Raw genomic sequence first — 18,521 nt, forward strand, 5'->3', positions numbered from 1 at the left:
AACACAGGTTAACTGTAAGCACATAACATTTATCAAAGTCTCAGCAGAAAAAATGATTTATTAAGGAGTTCCTGAAAAGAACAGTTCATTTGTTCTTGAGATAAATTATTCCTGTGTCAAGTTAATGAATAGACTTATCTACATGGAAAAAAGTATACACTGAAGAACTGATTTATTGTGTTTGGTAGTTTAAGCTCAGTTTGAGGGTGGTTGTAAGAAACACAGTATTTAAGTATGTTAGAAACATTTCTTTTACAAGGATATTATATTATAAATTATCCTTTTATTAGGCTTTTTGGAAAAAATTGTATATTATAGTTTGAAGAAAGAGATACTTTTTAAATTATGTTTTTCTTACCTCAGAACATTATGAACCATGTAATTGACTAGATCTTCTCTCGTGTATATATAAGCCAAAATTCATGACTAAAATGTGGTAATATAGAGCTCTTTTCCCAGTCCATCTCCCTAACCTTAGTGTTTTTATTTGCTTGATTTTGTTTTCTTTCTTACTTTTAGTTTATATTCTATGTTATAATTTATGCTATCTAAACATTTTATAGAATTTGGTTTTGGGGGCAGGCAGTATAAACGAACAACCATATTTAGGGAACATCCCCATAAAAGACAGGTTGCAAGTTTGGCAAGGAATACCATGGTGAGTAAGATATGTTTCCTACCTTTGTAGTAACATTTGAACAGACAATAAGAATACAAAATATTATTTAATTAGTGTTATGGTCAAGAACTCTCATAATAATTTTAGGAGACACAGAATTTCCTTTTAGCTATAAGGAACATTTAAAAAAATATTCCAGGATACTCTCAGTTATATATCTGTTATAATACCATTTCTTTTCCTATGATAGTCTGTCCAGGTTTTATTTTCTTATTCTCTTTGCTGAACCCATACCAGCATATCTTCAAGAATAATTTATTCTAAAATTCATTTGTCTTGGATTTTTGTAAACACAAGTGTATTTCGTGATCCACTCATTCATTTTCTTTATTCTAGTATTTTTTCTAACAGTCTTATTTGGGAATTACTGTGGTTAGCATTCAGAAATTCTGAGATATAAAATGAGTTTAGTGAATTCTGTATTCATCCTAGGACTTAGCAATAGATAAGTCCCTGCTTTTTGCCATCTGATGAAGCTTTTCACCATCAAGGAAACCACTTTTCTCTAAATTCTTAATTTAGATTTCTTCAGAGAAACATCCTATTTCTAAAATTTACTGGTAAGATTGATTTAAATTTTACAGATAACTAGTTTTTGGCTTTTAGATTTTATTTAAGTATTCATTCAACAGATTGTTTTATGTGTTTAAGGACATGTGGCTGGATGTGGTTTGTTGAAAGACTTGTGTTTTAAATACATCATTCAGATCTGGAGCAGCTGTGCAAGCATACTTGTTTTTTACTTGATTTTCAGTCAAACCACACTTTGAAAAGCACAAATAAAAGAAAAAAGCTGACAGTGCTTTTATTAATTTTTTTTTCTCATCCACAGGTTTTTGGAAATGCTCCGCCAAATACAATGACAGAAAAATTTTCTGATCTTCTGCAGTTCACAACACAAGTCTCACGACTGATGGTGACAGAAATTCGAAGGAGAGCATCAAACAAATCCACAGGTATTTTTTACAGAAACCAGTAAGAACTGATTTATTTGAATGGACAGTTCAGTAAAAGTACTGTTGAAATTAAACAGAAAATTGACCGGATTCTAAGCAGGTGGATTTCAGTACAAGGCCCCATTCCCATTCTTATGGTCACAGCCTTCTGTTAGTCTCAACACCTACTCTCGAATATTTCTACACAGAGCTGCTTTCCTTGGACCACTACCACCCCCACCCAACCCTTTTAACAAGGCTCTGTTTCCTTCTGAACAAAGTCCAAATTCCTAGCATGACATTCAAGGCAAACCCAGGGTCTGGAGAGATGTATATGTGTATGTATTTTGTGTGTGTGCATCTACCCTTTTTGGTTTCCTGTTTCTTTTTTGTGTATTTCAAGCAAACTGTGTAGCTTGCGCTCCGAAACATGTCGATGCCTCCTTCTGTCCTTTGCTTGTGATGCTTCACCCAAGGAGGAGAATCTCACCCCATCTTAATATATCTAAATCTTCTCAGCTTGAATTAAGTCATACTTCCTAGACAGAATGTTTCTTGATTCCCTTAATCAAGGAAAAAATTTTCTCTTCTTAACTACTCAGCTTCACGAGTGGTATTTGTGTATGTTTCTCTATCTTCCAATTAGACCATGAACTATTTAGGAGTCTTTATGTAAGTACAGTCGTTACCACAGTGCTTTACATAGTAGGCCTTTCATAAATGCTGCCTGAATATTTTTTCTCATAATTAGATAATTTTGAACTTCATAGAGTAGCATCCCTTTTAATCAAGATTAAAATAAGCTTTTTGGATTGTAATTACCATTAGTCATTTTCTAAATTAGCAACATGTATGAGTGATTTTTATCTTAATTTGTAACTTGCTGTTTTGGTTTTGTAATGGTTGAGTGATAGCTTTCTTACTGAAACATTTGAGAAATCAATAATTTAAATTTTGTTTCTATTATCTTTTTCAAAAATCACTTATCTTTTCCACAGATCAAATTATTATTTTTCTAATAATAACAGTAATGCCTTGTTATGTAATCTTATTTAATCTTACTTTTTTATTTTTTATTTTCAGTTTTAAAAGTATATGGGCAGATGGTTTTATGGTCAAATAGTTAAAAGGCTTATTATTAAAAACAGCATCTCCTTTTCACTATCCTGCTTCATCCCTAGTTTCTACTCCTGAGATGCACTTTTTAACCTCTCTTAACCTGTTTTTGGTGTGTATCTCTATGTCACATGCTTACAGTGTGTGCTCTTGATTTTTCATACTTAGACACTATCTTCTGACTTCCCACAGGAGAAAATGAGACTTTTACTCTTAAGCTAACCATTGCTACCCCACAGATGCACACTTCTTACCCCCATATCATCCTCTCATAGTTTGACTAGATTAGTAATCATTATTTTTAAAATTTATTTTGGGGAGGCAGGTAGTTAGGTTGATGTATTTATTTTTGGAGGAGGTACTGGGGATTGAACCCAGGACCTCATGCATACTAAGCATGTGCTCTAAGCACTTGAGCTATTCCTCCCCCTCATTATATTATTGTGAGTTAAAATACTAGACAAAGATGAGCAATATGGTATGCTGTGTTTACTTTTCCTTTCTTGAAAACGTTTTCACCTCTATCAGAGTTAATAATTGCCTTAAAAAAAACTAGTTTTCAATATTTTCTTCATAAAATCTTCCCCTACTCCTCTGTTTTCTTGAACCTCCCCTCAATATGACTGAAGACATCAGATACTGTATCAGTTTCATCTTCTTGCAAGTAACTCTTACAGAACTTTCTGGCCTGCCTTAATCTGTAGTAGCTGCGCCCTAAGCCAGCTGGATAGCTGTCATGTTTGCATCTTCTCTCATGTCATCCTGGGATGCCTTTCCGCTTCTTTGTGATAGAGCCTCTGTTTCCTGAATCTCATGTCATCTATTTTCTCAAATTAACTTCCTCAGTTTTGGTAAAGTGTCTTGTTCAACAGCTTCCTGAGAAAGGATGCAGGGGAGTTACCATTTTTGGTTTTTGGATTTTGTTTTTAGAAATGTCGTGAGTGAAGATTTCTTTGACTCTTGCTATATTAAAATGAGTTCCTTTCCCTTCACCAAGGAAAGTGATAACGTTCAAGTTGACAAGTTTTCAGGTAGCAGGGCTCAGAACAAACTCCAGCACGTCATATGGGACGACTTTATTGCAGAAAAGGGAAACTTAGAAAACCAAGCTTCAGCAAGGGAAAAGAAGTCACAAGTCCTTCACCCTCATTTTCTCACAGAGAATTGTGCTTGGCATACCCCATCCTAAAATCCAAGCATGACTGCCATCTCATCGGTGAAGAAACGCAGACTGTTCATGATGGAGGCTGTTTGAGTACTGGATTTGAGTACTTACTGGATGTTTACAGAAGTTATTTGAGAAATCTAGCTGTTAAGCCTCAGGAGATTTGTGGGCACAGGGGGAGTTGCAGGCCCTCCTACAGAGAATGGAAGCTACCAGTGTCATGGGAAATTGAGCTTAGGTGCAGTACCTCTGGGTACATGGTCAGTGGGTCCTTCTCTGGGCAGCCCAGGGTGACCTCTCGGGGTTATTTTGGAAAATCTCGCAGCTTCCATTGCATTTATCCTCCTTTCAATGGGTATCAGATTCAAGGTTGGAAGTCATTTTATCTCAGAGTTTAAAAATTACTTTTCCATCATATTCTAGATTCTTACATTGGTATTGAAAAATCTAAAGCTACCCAGATTCTTGATTCTCTGTCTGTGGCCTGTTTCTTTTCTATTCTTTTCATTTTTTTTAAAAAATGGGAAAATTTAGAATCCTCTTGTTGGCCCTCCTGTTCTAAAATGTCATGATAACATGCCTTGGAGTGGACCTGTTTTATACATTATACTGAGTACTCAATTGGACTAGTTTAGTCTGGGAATTCATATCCTTTAATTTTGAGAAAGTTTATGAATTATTTATGTAATAATATCCTCCCCTCTGTTTTCTCTTTCTCATCACATGTATCCTTAAGATTGTCACTATCGTTTTTTTATCTTTCCTGTCTTATTTTATATTTATTTTTTTTAAATCTAGTTGCTAAAAGAGCTCTTCAGTTTTCCCTTCTATAAGTTTCTTTTTCATTTGTGACATTATAATTTTAATTTCTAGGAGTTTTTTTCTTTTTTGTTGGTATGTTTTTTTCATGGATTCTCTTAATTCTCTGAGATTTCTTTTTCTTTCTTTTTAATTTTTTTTCCGTTTCTTTTCTTTTCAGATTTTTATCTTCCTAAATAGTCTCTTTCTTTCAGGTTGACTTTTTTGTTAATTTGTTTTTGTCTCTGTCTTTTATATTAGAGAATGCCCTCACGTGTGTCATCCTTGGAAAGCTGTAGGGTAGCTTTGTAATTGTGGGTGGAGCTTGTAGATGTGGGCCTCAGCCCAGGGTCATCTTGCTGGGCCATTCTGTTGACCATCTTTCCCTTGAGCTAGGCAGAGTCCCTACAGAAGAATATCCAATCTTTACTTAGTATATAGCTGACTCTGAACAGTTCAGAAGCCAAGTTGGAGAAAGGTCTGAGGACCCTTACTTAACATTTAGTACATAAGCATCTATTTTATCTTCATGATGAGACCACAACTGTGCCTGACGTGATGTCGTTGTCTGTCCCTCCTCCATCTCAATCCAAACACCCTCTCTTTCTATTCAATGAATTAATCTCCAGTCTAGTACCCACATAGTAATGGGGATCTGGGTCTAGCTGCTCTTAGACATTCTTCAGCAGTCCTTCTGCGTACAGTCCCACATTTACTTCTGCTTCTGAAGGTACCAATTCTGAGCCTCTTGGAGGTTCTCTTATAGTAATTTGCTTTTCTATTTTCCTTTCACTTGCTTTAAGTTAAGATTCTAGAATTTGCTAAATCAGTTACCACTGACTTCTCTGCTGTTTTAGAATCCAAAGTTTTGTTGCTTTTACCTTTTCTGTTTTCTTTGTTCTTATGGGTTTATACTTTTTAAAAAATCCTTTTAAACAATAGTTTTACTGGCATGTTAGTCTACTTGGGCTGCCACAAGATATCATAGACCAGTGGCATAAACGACAGAAATTTCTGTTCACGGTTCTGGATGCTGAAAGCCCAGAATCAGGGTGTTGCATGACTGGTTTCTCCTGAGATCTCTCCTGGCTTGCAGATGCACCTTCTCAGGGTGGTCTCGCCTGGAGGGGAGAGATCTCTGGTGTCTGTTCTTATAAGGGCATTAATCCCGTCACAAGGGCCCCACCCTCGTGACCTCATCCAAACCCAATTACTTCCCAAAGGCTCCACCTCCAAATACCATCGCATTAGGGGTTTAGGCTTCAAATATGAATCTGGGGCTGGGAGCACAGTTCAGTGCATGGCAGTGGGGTTTCAGGAGAGAGGAGATAAACGCATGTGCTCAAACTTCTGTCTTTATCTGGGGCCCATATGGAGTCTTTGGAGAAACAGCCATTAAAGTATTTTTAGATTGAGGACAAAAATCTCTTAATCAGAAACAGGACATTATATGAACTGATATATGGATTTTAAAGTGAGACAATTTTAATTATATTTGCAGTCCTTGAAGCAAGTCCCAGGAGAGGTGATTAAGATAGTTTAAGGTAATCTTCCTGCCCGTCTTCTCCCTGCTCCACCCAAAGTGGGATTGCATCCTCCTGTTGAAATGGGAAGTTGGTCTTAAATTTTAGAGTTGTGTGTTTTGTGCCTTTTTAGCTATTTCAAGTAGATAGTATGAAGGGAAATTTCTTTCTCATATGTTGGCTCCTCTCATTGCATTTTCTTTCTTGAGTGACATCCATAGATTTTTTTCAAAGTTCCAGAATTTATTTATACTCTCCTTTCTGTTGCTGTCTTTAAAAATACCTAATCTGCATGTTTGTAGAAAAACATTTTTCTACATTGGAGATTTGTTTTCCTCAATCCTTTACAATTTTATTTGCATAAGGCAATTTTTAAAATTAATTTATTTTTTATTGAAGTACAGTCAGTTACAATGTGTCAATTTCTGGTGTACAGCACAATGTCCCAGTCATGCATATACATACATACATTCATTTTCATACATCTTTATAAGGCAGTTTTTTAGAAATAATGGACAGTGTCTTAAATGGAGGATATGTTTCATTGTTAATTACAGTAAGAGTTACACAAGTTTTTTGTGTTTTTTTTAAACTTCCTATTTTGAAATAATTATGGACTCACAGGAAGTTGCAGACGTAGTACCTGAAACCCCTTGTGGCCTTCCTTCATCTGCCTTCCTCTATTGATGACATCTTGTTTGCCAGGTATTTGAAGATATATTTTTCACATCATGTAATTCCAAGTAATTTTCAGTTTTAAACTTTTGAAATTCATTAACTTTAGAATCCAGTGAGATTCAATTTAGTTTGTGTAAGTTTTACCTCCACAAGAGAAACCTTTCCTAATCACTTTTATCCACACCAGTTAGTAATTTATTCAGTCACATTAAATACTTCCTTCAGAGCTTTGTCATCATCTGAAAGTATCTTGTTTATTTACTTATTTAGTTTTATTGTCTGTGGTGTTCATCTCTGTTCACCTGAAAGAATGATTGTCACAGATTAGGTGCTCAACAAATTTTTACTAATTTTGATGGGATTTCTCTGTGCCCTCCCTTCCCTCCGCTTAATGTTTTGGGAATGTTAGAAAAGCCAGCTTCCTGGTGTTTAAGAGAGAAAATAGTTTTGAAGTATCTTCCCAGGCAGCCTTGAAGAACTCTGGCTGTTGGAATCCTTGTTCCTCTTCTTTCATTTTAAGCCTTGAACATTGGAAATTTCTTTTGATCAGTGTTGTGACCAAAAAGTACTTTTTTGGAGGTTTTTTGATCTTTTGATTTTTTTGGTAAAAAATTCTAGATTTTGATCTAGGTACATCTTGAATCATCTTTCCTCTTGCATATCCCATTCTGATTTTCTGATTGATCAATTGGTTTTTATTGTGGTAAAAACACATCACATGAGAACTGCCCTGTGAACAAATGTTTTAATGTACAGTACAGGTAATTGTAAAAGTACAGTATTGGACAGCAGATCTCCAGGACTTTTTCACGTTGCATAACTGTAACTTTATACACACTTATCAGCAACTCATTTCTTTCTCCTCCCGGCCCTTGGCAGCCACCATTCTACTTTCTGCTTCTGTGAATTGGGCTGCTTTCAATACCTCACATAACTATTTATTTCACAGGAAGTTCTCACTGAAAGTAATTTTGTTATAATTTACATGCATATAATGTTCTCCAAGAAAAAAAAGCAGATGAAATGAACCCTCTATTATTCTTTTAAAAATTGGCTCTATGTGTTGCACTTTAGAGCAAGATTATTTTTCCAGGACTTCTCTGAATTTGATGTGAAATACTTGTTATTCTGTTTACCTGATCCCCATTCACACATCAAGTCTTTTTACCAGGTCACTTCTAACAGGGATTGTAGATGTCTCAGTAGGAACCATACTTACCTGAAATTCTGTTATTTAAATCTATCTGTCAGAAATTAGTAAAAATGGAATGTTTTGGGTATATCAACATGCAAAATGAGTATGTGGACTGATGTGTAATACATTAGGGCAACGTCACTGTTCTGTTTTCTCTCCCTTAATTCTCTCTTGGTTATTGCCTCCCTGTGATTTTGTTCAGTATATGTAGTGACTCTCTCAACTAATTTGAGAAAATAAATAATTTTGTGGCCATATTGTGTACAAGGTATGGCTTAAGACTCTTCTTCGTCTTTTCTGTTTATTTGCTGTGTTCAGCCATTCAATCTTCTTGATTCTAACGGCACATGATTGATTTACATCATTGAAGCAGAAAATTCTACCTGTGTAAAAATAGTATCTTCAGTTTATTATTAATGACTTTTCTGCATGCTGGGTGCCACTGTAGTGCCCAGTGGTGCATTCCCCACTGGGCGGAGGCCCAGTGCCGTAGAAGCCAGGTGATGCTGACCACAGTTGGCATCTTGTGGCGAGATTAGTATAATGTAGTGAATCCCCAATTAGACAACCTGGCCTTTTTTTTTAAACAGAAAAACAGTGTGCCCCGCTGTCTGCCAAGGATTTCAAAGGCACAACACCTTCAGGTAATCTCATTCCCAAGGTGTGGTTATGTATTATCAAACAGAAAGAAGCATGGAAGCTCTGAGTCCTAATACTATTTTACTGACTAACTTGTGGAAGTGTTTTTTTTTGGGGGGGAGGGAGGTGGGAAGGGGTGTTTAGGGCTTGATTTTTTCATTAATGAAATAAGTGTAATACTATTAATGTGTCTCACATAATCAGCCTGAAGCATAAGTTTGAAAATGACTATGCTTTAAATGGACTTTGCAAAAGAAAACTGTTGTACTACACTTAGAATTAACAGGTTTTGTGTTCTGCTTGTTCTGAATGCTGTCTAATTTAATTTATTCAGTGTAGGCTGGGAACATACATTTCTTTTAAAATTGTCTGTGTTCTATTCTTATTTAATCTGATAATGAGCTCTCCTAACTCCCCTTCTGTGTTTTTGCATCTAACTGTATGTACTGAAATGCAGCATGAAAGCTGAAGCTTAAATCAAATGATTGGCAACTCTCAAGATGGGCTAATATTGATCATTTCTTTTATTAATTCTCATAACCTTAAGTAAAATCATCATTTAAATATGTATTTGTTAAGTATTAGTGAAATTAAAAGACTAATACAACATTCTTTGACTAGGAATGTTTTTCTTTCAAAGTTTTAAGAAATTCTGTGATTCATAAAAGTTAAAAATTACTTTTTAGTCCATGTAATTTTTTAAAGATAGCACTAAATTTGTATCCTTTTACCATGAGCTCCTTGACTCATTTAAAGTTAAGTGGGAGATCCGATTAAGGTGTTTGAATGGCAACATACTGAAATTAGCAGGTGACAGTAAAACAGTTCTTCTGAACTACGTTTGTAATTTGTTACGCAGAGATGATTTATTTTGTCAGTGAGACTTTTCAGTCTCTCCCATATATATCATTTAACTACAGCTTCTGTCCAGACCTCTTTATCTGTATGAACTTGCAATTCAGAGTCAGATAACGTAATTATACACTATTGCTCATGTAACTTAGGTCTTCTCCACCTTCTCAAAAACAACAGTTGTAATTATTAAGTTGGCTTAATTGTTAAAGATACCATTAGTAATTTTACTGTCTTGATCTTTTTCAAAGTTGATTTTCATGTGTATTATCTCATTTGATCAGCTCAGCAATCTATTGAACTGTTGTTTAATAACAAATAGAACATTTAAAAAATTGTCTTATCTTGAGGAATATCTTAATGTTCATTGTCAGCCAAAATAAAAGAAACCACATACTTGTATAAATGCCATTGATCAGATAAATAGAACTGTTTCAAACCAAGAGTACATGTTTGGTGTTTTGATTCTCAAAGTAACCATTGGCATTCATTGTTTATAATTGGTAATTGAAATATGTATGAAAATGTATGAAATATGTATGAAAATACACTTTTGTCCAGTTTTCTTTTAATGTTAGTAGTGTTAAGTAATATCCAAAAATGTCCAGAGTCACTCAGAATGTGTCATATCTATAGGTTTCTAAGTTCTATACCAGGATAACTTTATCTCTTAAAGCAGGTTTAATTTTTCAAAATCTATTTTTCCCCCTCTGTGCAAGGCATAGTTGGTATTAACCAGTCCATTTACTAATCAGTGTTTTGTTTTGTCTTTATGAAATAGAATTTCACTATATTGGTTTAACTGTGAAATAATCAATTTGAAGATTACAAGTATTTTTTTTTAAGATTATGAAACTGGAAATGTACAATTTAAAACCAAAGTTCCCTAATTATGAAACAGCTAGGAAATGAAAGCATAGCATGTCAGCCTTTGGTTGAGAATTTTAGGCAATTAAGAAGCTGTCTTCCTCATATACACATTTAATTCCTATCATGGAAGGATGGGTCCTGTTACCTAGCAAATGTCTAGGTCCATTGTTGCTTGCAGGAGAAATTTGCAGGTCAGTTTTTACCAATGATCTTAAACCATGATTGCTAAAGGTGGTTTCTCAGTGGTGGTCTTTTGTTTTCTCCCTTCTCTATTTAATCATCCTTAAACATTGCTTTCTTTGTATTACTCCTCCTTTCAGAACCTTCAGGAATCCGTTGCCCGTAGTAAATCCAAACCTCCTGATGTTCAGGAAGTTGAATTCAGCGTGTCCTCCTTTGATCTCCTTGGGTTGATTTATTCACTCATTTAACAGATGTTTATTGAGGACCCACTTAGTGCCAGTGGTGTGCCTCATACCAGGGAGCAGCATTGAACCAGGCAGACCAGGAGTCTGCTCCCATGGTGTTTATTTTCTAGAGAGGGGCAAGAGGCTATAAATCAGTGAGTATATGAATACAGTAATTTCAGCACTTAGGAGATACTGAATATCAGAAGCAAATCAGGCTTCCATTGACTTTCCCCTTTTCCAGTAAGTCCTTTTTTTTTAGATCACTACTGTGAACTACCTCTTACAGACTAGACAGCTTGGATTTGAATATAAGTTCTATCCCTGACTGTAGGCAAATTACTTATCCTCTTCATTTCTCAATTTATATTATAATAAGGGGTATAAAAATAGCTATTAACTCATAGGGTTCTTGTAAAGATTAAATGAGTTACATCTACAAATACTTAAAACAGTGTTTGTTACATAGTTAAGACTCAGTAAGAATAAGGTATCTAAAAATTTTTCCTTTTAAAATGTTCTTTCAAATGAAAGTAAATAAAGGTGAAATATGCACAGCACAGTACCATGTGTAAGTCTCGTATTAATTCACTTATGTGATAAAAACACTTTTGTCTTGTTTGTCTTAAATGGAAGGAAAAAACACCCCTAAAGTCATCTAAATTCTATTTATTATGCATCCTGCGTCTTTATGACGTGTGTTTAGTGTATGTTAGTAACTTAATGTGTTGGTCTAGAGTGAACAGAGTGGACTTCTCATTTTAATTAAAGATGACTTGACTTCATCTCCTATATCAATATAGAAATCGATGAACTCTGTGCTGATAGAGTACATGGTTAGGGATTTATTCATTTTTCCGTATCTTTAAAAACATAATCAACTAAATTGACTTTCAGGGATTCTTCCAACACTGCAGTTCTATGAATGACTCTCTCACTGTTCCTCTGTTCCTACTGTCAGCTGTTCAAGTCACCTCTTGCGTGTACCACTGAGGCAAGCTCCTGATTTGTTTCCCCCATCAGTCTCTTTGCCCTTGCAGTTTGCCATACATATCACTCTAAATTAATAGTTTTAGAATAATCCTTTCATCATCTACTTTGCTCAAGAAACTACGTATGTTCTCTTTTGTCCAAAGAGTCAAATACAGATACAGCCCTTAGCTTACTTTCCTTCATAAATAGACATTCTCTATCACTGTTATTGATATTAGACTCTAATTCTCAACATACGCTCTTCTAGAATGTGAACCCTGTGTTATTACAGTTCTTCATCTTGATCTGTACATAGTTAGCTCATTCATCTAGCCACACTTTTGTCTTAATACAGTATTCCTAATCTCTGTTCTCCTTCCTGCCTCCCCCTATCTAGACAGACATATATACTTGTTTTCCTGGTGAGTTTAGCTCAAATTTCACCTCCCTCCTGACTCTTTTTGACGAGTTTGTGATATACCTTTTCCTAAAATACATAGGTTGACTTTCACATTCTGCACTGATATGATGGTATCTATGAATACCATTAAAACATTGCTCTCTTGAGCATGTAGTAGGGCTGATATAAAGTATATGCTTAGTAAATGATTATTTTTTTGCAGGTTTCAAGGAAGAACTTCCTTATATGTGATTTCTTCTCAACTAATGATTTCCCTTTGGTTTTACAGAGGCTGCAAGTCGGGCCATAGTCCAGTTCTTGGAAATCAATCAGAGTGAAGAAGCCAGTAGAGGTTGGATGCTTCTGACAACAATTAATTTGTTAGCATCCTCTGGTCAGGTGAGTTCTTTGTTTTCATGCTTGGCAACGCACCCTCTTTTTTTTTTTTTCAATCCTCTTGGGGTTTTATGAAATTAAATTTATCATATCCAAATAGGATTTTACAGTAATCATTGTATTCTTCTAATTCTTCTTACTCATTATTCCAGGCTTCTCACAACATCTCTATAAAGAGGTTAATGTTTCCATTGTACACATGAGGAAATGCCTGACTTAGAACAGTGTTTTCTATCTTTGTCACGTCCTAACACACACAGATTGTGGTACCATTGGTACAGCACACTGGGCAAGGAGATGGCCTGCCTGTGGCCACAGGGCAGCGGCCCAGGAGCTCCAGCCCCACAGGCCCAGCCCAACACTCCTGTAACCCACGTTAGGGAAACTCTGGCTGAGGAAGAATCACCTCAGATTCACGTAAGTTCCCTTAGCTAACAGGGAATAAGGCACATGTAAAATACTTTAAAATTTTTCTAATTTTTATGGAAAATAAGGAAATATTGGCATTTTCACGATAATATGTATTACCTTCCCACTTGATTCATTCTGCAGATTGCCCTCCCCTCCTCCCCCTTTAAACCAGCCTTAATCATCTGTCATGATATATATGCCATGTGATCATTTGTGTGCGGTTTGGATACCTGATTATTGACCTGTGACGTTTTGGGGATGAAGGAAGTTTATTCAACCTTCTAAAATCCAGAATAGAATTACCTATCAAAGCCCATACTGGTCTTGAGAATGGCTATTGTCTAAATTACTGTGGACTTTCAAACACCTCACGGAGTTTCTGAAAGTGACTGTGACACCAGTCATACTACCACTGACAGGCCACAGGAGAAGCAGTGCGTATTCCCAATTAACCGTATCCTGAAACTAGTTACTAGCCCGACGTGAGTAGCACTTGGTTTTTTTTTCCCCCTTTGGAATGGCTTGTTTCCTTTTTTGTTTGCTGGTTTGTTTTGTTTTTTTAAATCAGAAAGGAGTCAGACCAACTTGCCCTAATTGAACTAGAGCTGTCAGAGCTTTAGCATAGAGGGCCCACATCCCAGGAATTCCTCAGTCCAGGGCAAAAGGAGATGTTTATTCACCCTGAGTAACCTGCAGATAGTCCTAAAGTGGACCATTGTTTTCAAGTATCTGTGACCGTACCCGGTGACTATCGAAATACCAGTCTACTTGCTGTTGATGGTAGCTATCAATGCCTCTCTATATTACTGTCCAAAACTTGGTTTGGTTTGGAATAACATGTAAAATAGTAATGCATAATTGGAGCATTTCTAAATTTTATTCCTATTTTCTGTAGGTATTATATTTTTCTTCCTCAGTTGTGAGCAGAGGCTGTGTCCTACCTAACCTAACACACAGTGGAAAGTCATAAATGTGTATTAACTTAAACATACGCAGATGGATAGACGTCCTTAAAAGTACAATGATCAAGAGTAACCTAATTGCTTAGAATTGTGAATATTGCCAATTACCTTTTAATCTATCAATTGTAAGATGAAAATGAAAAATCATATCATTTTGCTTAATTGGAAGGGTTGGCTAGTAATAATCCAATTGGAAAAAGAGGCATCTTAAAAGAAAATTCAGTGTTATGTTTTGAGCTGACTTGTTCCCATGCCATTTTCTGCTGGCAGCAGTGAGATACAGGGATGACTAAAGCATGGTCCTGAATCGACAAGTGTAGATGACAGAGATGAGGTGGACGAAGATAATACTATGAAATGCAATGATGGGCTGTATGTAGTGCTGTGAAAATAGAAATGTGGGAGCTATAAATTTTGCAGGTGAAGGTAGGAGGAAAGATGAAGAATTAAGGAAAGTTTCAGGCATGAACAGACACTTGAACTGAGAGTTAGTTGGAGACATGGGCCTAGAAATAATAAATTGTAGGTGAGAAGAGCAAGGGGCTTTTGAGTGTTACGGGAGGGAAGTGATCGTGGGTATGTAGAAAGGGGCCAGATCTTGCAAAAGATTGTTCATTAAGCTCTCTCTCCTCCCCATTACCTGGCTGCTGCATTATTTCAGGCCCCATCTCTCATGGTTTTCTGTGCTAGTTTCCTAATTACGCTCGCTTCCCTGCTCTTTAATCTATTATCTATACTACCATCAGCTAATTTTCTGAAATCTGGTTCTATTACTCCTTTGTTTGTAACACTTCATTAGGTCCCCAGTGCCAGCAAAATAAAGTAAAAGTAGAATGGGAAACCACATGCACAGGTCGCACAGCATACACACTTGTGGACTGCTTAACCAGCTCTCTAGCTTGAGGCAGGGTGTGAAAGTGATGAGCCTCAACTGCTTCCTTTGTAAAGTGAGGGTCATACAGTAATAGAACCTACCTTGTGTGGTTGACTTGAGGATTAGATGAGAGCATGTATTTAAAGTTCTTAGCCTTATGTCTGTTCTATAATAAACACTGAAGATTAGACATTATTATTTTGGCTTTTCAGAAACTTTGAACTCAGGTTCCTGAAACATACTATACTATATGGCCCAACCTCCTGTATACCCTCTCAGGTGATCTTTCCCCTCTTATTTTAACTCCTACCCTTTTCCATTCCACTCCTGGCAGTATTGATTGTTCCCTTTTATATTAGTCTGAATGTACTACCATTATTACACTTAAGAGGTTAACTTACAGGTTTTGGCAAACCTTGGTAACTGCAGTCTTCTGAAGGGCAGGGGTGCTTCACGATCGCATGCCCAGCTTCCAACACACTGACTGACATGCCCTAGCATTCAGTAAATATTCAATAGAAAGGTTAATAAACTAATCAACAAATGACTCTAATTTGTTGATCTTCAGCATGGAAAAACTTTTTATTCCAAACTGCACTATGGAAAGATTTTGATAATTATTATAGCATTCATCTTAACAATACTGAAATGTTCCCCAAAAGAAGGCCTGAAATTTCTTCCTCTAGTAATCTTTGAAAATAATGTAGAAATATTTTTGTGTGCCAGTGATGGCTGTATCCTTCAAGTGTCCTTCCAACCCTGGGAATCTACAATAAGAATAAAATAAAAGTGATAGTAAAGCAACTACTAATATATAGTTTAGTACTTAATATTATCTTTGCATTTATTATCTTATATAACCCTCATATTAATCCTAAGAGGTATGCACCATTATATCCATTTTATAGGAGAGAAAAAAAAGAGTTAGTAAAATTAGTTTGTCCAATTTCATGGTTAGGTTTCTTTTTCCTAAATCCTAAAGCTTATGTTCTTTGAAGCATGCTGCCTCAACTTAATAAATAATAAACATCTCAATATTTGATTAAGACAAACAGAAAATGAGTATTCATCAGCATGGAGTCATTTTAAATTTTTTCCAGTCATTTAAAAAGTTATTTTGATAAATAATTTTCTGGCTTAAAATTTGTGAGTTTCCTTACCTATACCAAGTACAGTTACATCTGTTTGTCTATTCACTTACTTACCGGTTTGTTTTTTCCAGAAAACCGTGGACTGCATGACAACGATGTCAGTGCCTTCCACCCTGGTTAAGTGTTTATATCTGTTTTTTGACCTTCCACATGTGCCTGAGGCAGTTGGAGGTGCACAGAATGAGCTACCTCTAGCAGAACGTCGTGGACTACTCCAGAAAGTTTTTGTACAGGTATGGACGGTGCTGTTTGCCTGGCCATCTGTACCAGTCTATTTAAAGTACACTAGGTATACTCCTTAAATAGATGCTCTGCCTGTACCATTTTCTATGGTATTTCATACTGTTTATTATAAACTCAGTTTATCTCTTCTAATGGTCACATTTCTTGAATGTGCACATTTCTTTTGAGAAATATTTGAGTGAGGGATTAACAAGTTTGTTTCTCAACAGACATTCAGTTATTAAGATTACATTTGATACAGCAAAAACACCTCTAAAATGAACTAAGCAAGGAAAACTTTTATTGGTTATCATTATAAGTTTTGGGTAATATTTCTTCTAATGTCAAGAAAGTCCATTTTGTTGCTGTCTATATATAGGAAGTCCTTAGCCTATAAATATTTCACTTAGAATAGACAGTTTATTTTAGTGGCCTCTGCCACCTCCTCTACTCCCTGCCTATAAAAACCCTTCTTTCCCACTGTTGCCACTCTTCTTTAAGTGGCATTAGCAGGTTAAGTAAACCTTTGTTAGCTAGCCTGGAAATACTGTCATCATTTTGATACTCTTTCTTGGGAGAACATTTTCAAAACAAGCAAAACTACAAAATTTGAATATCTGTCCACAGGAAAATACAGTATTTAAAAATACATGTTTGACGCAAAAAGGTAAATACTTTGTGATTCCATTTATAAGTGTTTAAAGTAGTCAGACTGAAAAATAGAGCATTGGTTGCTGGGGGCTGGGGGCTCGGGGGTAAGGAAAAGAATTGTTGTTCAGTGGTACAGAGTTTTAGTTTTGCACGATGAGAATGTTCTGGAGGTGTGTTGCATAAAAGCGTGCATGTAGTTAACACTGCTGTACTCTATACTTAAAAATTATTAAGATGATTAAATTTTCAGTTATGTGTTTTCACCTCAATTTTAAAAAAAAGCCCACACCTGTTTGAATCCAGTTCTCTGAAATAAAGTGCAGATTTCTCATTTCTAAAATGAAAATGATGACACCTACCTAAAGGGTTTCGGGAGGATTAAGTGAAATGATACCCAGAGCTATGGTTCTCTGCTTCAGACATGATAGACATGAGATAAAAATATTTATTGTTTAGTAAATAATTGTGACTGCTGCTGTTGCCGCCGCCACCACCACCGGCATCACTGAGAGTAGGATGAGAGAGCAGAGAGGATGGCGGGTCTGCGGTAGTGAGGCAGAGCCCTGTACAGCTGACCTTTGCACCTCCTGTGACTGGGGGCCTTGCTGCAGGAATGACTTGGCTTTGCTGAGGTCTAGCAGTAAAGGTTGAGGAGAGGGAGACTAAAGCAGTTTAGAAAGGAAAAGACAGGATTATCAATAAAATGCTAATTCAACAAGTATTTATTGAACACTTGATTTATTAAGGTACTTTCATGCTAGTGGTTAACATCCCTTATCTCGTGTTAATTTGCACAGCAGCCCGTGACTTCAGAGCTTTTGTTTTCTCTAAAAATGATGATGTGAGTGAATGGCAGAAACAGGCTTAAAACTCAGTTTTATCTGACTTGTCAGTTAGATTAGATGAGAAAAACGATGGGAATAAATAAAGGAAGAAATCACATAGGAATTAAAGCTGCTTTAAGACATTGCTGACGAATGTAGTGGGTTAGTCTTTGCTAACCAGAAGAGAGCCCTATTTCAGTAAAGCCCTCCTGAAGAACTAGTTAATACCTTAGGCAATAAATGGAAGCTTAGCTTTATGTATTTAGTACTAAATAAATATAGCAAAGATTTCTTCTCAAGCTTAAAAAAACTTTTTCCTTATATCTGAAAGCAGTGGGTGCTGACTTTCAACCAAGTGTGGGATTCATTTTAGTGTATTGGAATCATTGAGTGTTAAGGCCAAAATGAACTCAAAAGAGAATTTAAATGAAACTCCTCATGTCATTTACAGTTATGGAAAGTGGCTGTGATCCGCAGCAGCTGCGTGGCGGTGATTAGAACCCAGCTCTCCTGCCTCCTAGTCATGTGCTCCTTTAGGGCATCACTTACCCTTTTTAGTGCCTCACCACAGGCTGGATGTTGTTTCCATCATTTTGTCTAGAAAACCAATGGAAACAAACTTACTAAATGTTTTCAGAACACACAGTGTTTGTGAGAGATGAAATCCCTATGTTTATATTATGTGACAGATGGTTTCCTGGGACCTTAGCGGTTGGTACTGCTTCATGTAGGCACTCTTTTGTTTTGTTTTGTTTTTGTTTTTCATTTTCTTTGACGTGGCCAATTACTGCTCTGCCACAC

General features: G+C 36.1%; 1 protein-coding gene across 5 annotated transcripts in view; it reads left to right on the plus strand.

The window, feature by feature from the left end:
- Positions 1-18,521, plus strand: part of WDFY3 (WD repeat and FYVE domain containing 3) — a 242,775-nt gene that overhangs the window by 92,392 nt on the left and 131,862 nt on the right. For all 5 annotated transcript variants that reach the window (XM_032498818.1, XM_032498840.1, XM_032498836.1 and 2 more), the window contains 3 exons: positions 1,512-1,635; positions 12,519-12,628; positions 16,095-16,256. In XM_032498818.1, the coding sequence (XP_032354709.1) occupies positions 1,512-1,635; positions 12,519-12,628; positions 16,095-16,256 (396 nt within the window). The remainder of the gene's footprint in view (positions 1-1,511; positions 1,636-12,518; positions 12,629-16,094; positions 16,257-18,521) is intronic.

Source organism: Camelus ferus, chromosome 2, assembly GCF_009834535.1.
Source record: "Camelus ferus isolate YT-003-E chromosome 2, BCGSAC_Cfer_1.0, whole genome shotgun sequence".
Classification (NCBI taxonomy): domain Eukaryota; kingdom Metazoa; phylum Chordata; class Mammalia; order Artiodactyla; family Camelidae; genus Camelus; species Camelus ferus.